This window comes from Pteropus vampyrus, unplaced genomic scaffold, assembly GCF_000151845.1.
Source record: "Pteropus vampyrus isolate Shadow unplaced genomic scaffold, Pvam_2.0 Scaffold177, whole genome shotgun sequence".
Classification (NCBI taxonomy): Eukaryota; Metazoa; Chordata; class Mammalia; order Chiroptera; family Pteropodidae; genus Pteropus; species Pteropus vampyrus.
The window spans coordinates 1,889,554-1,891,911 of NW_011888958.1; the positions used below are offsets into that span (position 1 = coordinate 1,889,554).

General features: G+C 35.0%; 1 protein-coding gene and 1 non-coding gene across 2 annotated transcripts in view; both read right to left on the bottom strand.

The window, feature by feature from the left end:
• Positions 1-2,358, bottom strand: part of ZNF410 (zinc finger protein 410) — a 32,951-nt gene that overhangs the window by 14,974 nt on the left and 15,619 nt on the right. The window contains exon 6 of the mRNA XM_023537040.1: positions 1,850-1,932. Within this exon, the coding sequence (XP_023392808.1) occupies positions 1,850-1,932 (83 nt within the window). The remainder of the gene's footprint in view (positions 1-1,849; positions 1,933-2,358) is intronic.
• On the bottom strand, positions 2,176-2,294 carry LOC111746128. Its single transcript, XR_002782949.1, has one exon. It is a non-coding gene; the product is annotated as a 5S ribosomal RNA (ribosomal RNA).

Here is a 2,358-nt window from a genome sequence, read left to right on the forward strand (position 1 = left end):
CTTCGCTAACAGAGATTTAAACTTGTGACACTTGGGGCTTTGTGCATTCCATTTTGTAGATATAGTTAGAACACTGATATAATCATAAAAAAGAAGAAACTCCCTCAGAAGAGAGTAAGCTGCCTTGGATTTGAGTCCTTATAAAATCACTCAAAAGAAGGGTTCCCTCAATTACTTTGTTTCCAAAAAAAAGATAGGTTAACTTAACTTAAAAATGACTTCAACCAATGATAATTTTGAATATTGAGAGGTCACCTGATGAACTGGTTCAAAAAAAAGAGAAAGACAAAGAAATTCAACAATTCATATCACCCAAGTTGGATAACAACTGTAAATAATACAGTTACGTGAGTAGGTCTTTGCATTTGGGATAAAATTTCCAGTGAGGGTGTCATATACAGCAAAGATTAATAAACTTTCTGTAAAGGGCCAGATAGCAAATATTTTTGGCTTTGAGGGCTATATGATCTCTGTCAGAACTACTGGAAATTTGCTATGGTAGCTACCATAGACCATTTGTTACTAATAGGCATGCTTATGTTCCAATAAAGCTTAATTTACAAAAACAGGTGGGTATTTGGCTCATGGGCCTTTGCCTAACCCCAACGTAAGCATCTATTAAAATATTTCTGTATCTCAATCAACTTAGATGGATGTGAAGATGACATGCTTTAAAAAACTGTGCGAGAGGACTCATAAAGTGGCTTCAGTAATGTAATAACAAAGTTATTTGTTTAAATACATTAAAATATTGACTAAAATCATTCTATTACATGGTAGTGGGTAAGAAGCAACATTAAATTATTTCCTATGATTTAAAATGTGTGTGTGTAACCAAAATAATAAAATTTTCAAATAGCAATTTACAATGTTTAATTTTACCTATATGCCTAAAGATTTATATAAGTTAGACCCAAAAAAAGGATTTAAGAAAATCATTTCATTGAGAACATGAAAAATTATCATATATTTAGATTCACCTTATATTCAAGCCTATCAGGTAGATTTTAAGTAGCCAAGTAACATATTTTGAGAGTAATAAAAACATGTACACAATGCTTCGCTGCCTATAAAGTATTTCCCAAAGAGAATCATGTTTCAAACATAAGAAAACTGAAGCTAAGGGAGGTTAAACTGCCCAGGCAGGGAACTAGTAAATAATGGCACCAGGTCCGGCTCTTGGGCCCCCAGAATCTAAATCCCAAGTTCCCTCTGTGCACTGCTTCTCATTGGCAAATATAGCACTACTTCCTCAATGAAATGTGGAGTTGCTGAAGGTTTCAGGATCCAGAGATTGCAAAAGCATCTCAGGAAGAATTTGAACTTCAGAAGTACCCTCGAATGGTAAAACAAGCCATTCTAAAAAGTACTATAGTAGTTACAAGTAAAACTTATTTTGAAAACTAATAGAAGTTTGGAGTTCTCTGTGCAGAAAAGATTTAGGTTAATGTTCCTAAAATAGGAATATTCTGAAATTTTCTCAGGGATCCTTGAGCTCTGTATGATAAATTTTTTAACTTTTAATTTTCATTTGCATGGTAATCAAAAAATAATCATAAGCATATTACAGGTTGTCTGCATGAGCTCCAAACAGCTATGTATTGACATAAGATTTCAATGCTTAAGCTTGGTTTGTGATGACAGTCTTCTACCTTACGTTAATAATTTCTTGTATTTCCTTAATTGTCACAGGTTAATGAGAAAATATAAAGGCAAAAAGTATTATGGCAAGTATTATGGCTACATAAGCAAAAGTTTTGCGGTGGTTTAGGAGTGGTTTGAATAGAGCCATGGTCTTCAAGTTGTAACAAGCATCAGAACTACCAAGAGGGCTTCCTTCCTAAAAGACTGCTAGTTTCTGATCGAGGAGCATGGGGCCTCTGAATTTGCATTTCTAAGTTCCTAGGTGATGCTGACGATCCAAAGACCACACTTTGAAATTACCAGATAGAGAAAAGTGGCAGAATAAGTAGTACAGACATGCTGAACTCAAAAGAAACAACATAAGAGCCCTCATAGCTAACCACTAAATTGCCATGAATGATTTAGTGTCAGCAAAAAATCATCTGTCAAACTGACTTTTTTTTTTTAATTTAAGCGAGGCAACCCTTGGTTGACCTCACAGATTGCAAGGACCTTGTCAGCTTACAATCCCTTATTTTTTTATTTTTTTTATGCCTTCAGCCCCTGGTCTTCCTAGGTGGTCTCCCATCCAAGTACTAACCAGGCCCGACCTTGCTTAGCTTCCGAGATCAGATGGGATCGGGCTTGTTCAAAGTGGCATGGCCATAGACTCAAACTGACTTAATTTTATTTTCACTGGTTTTGCAGTTTTATTTCTATTAATTGATACAACTG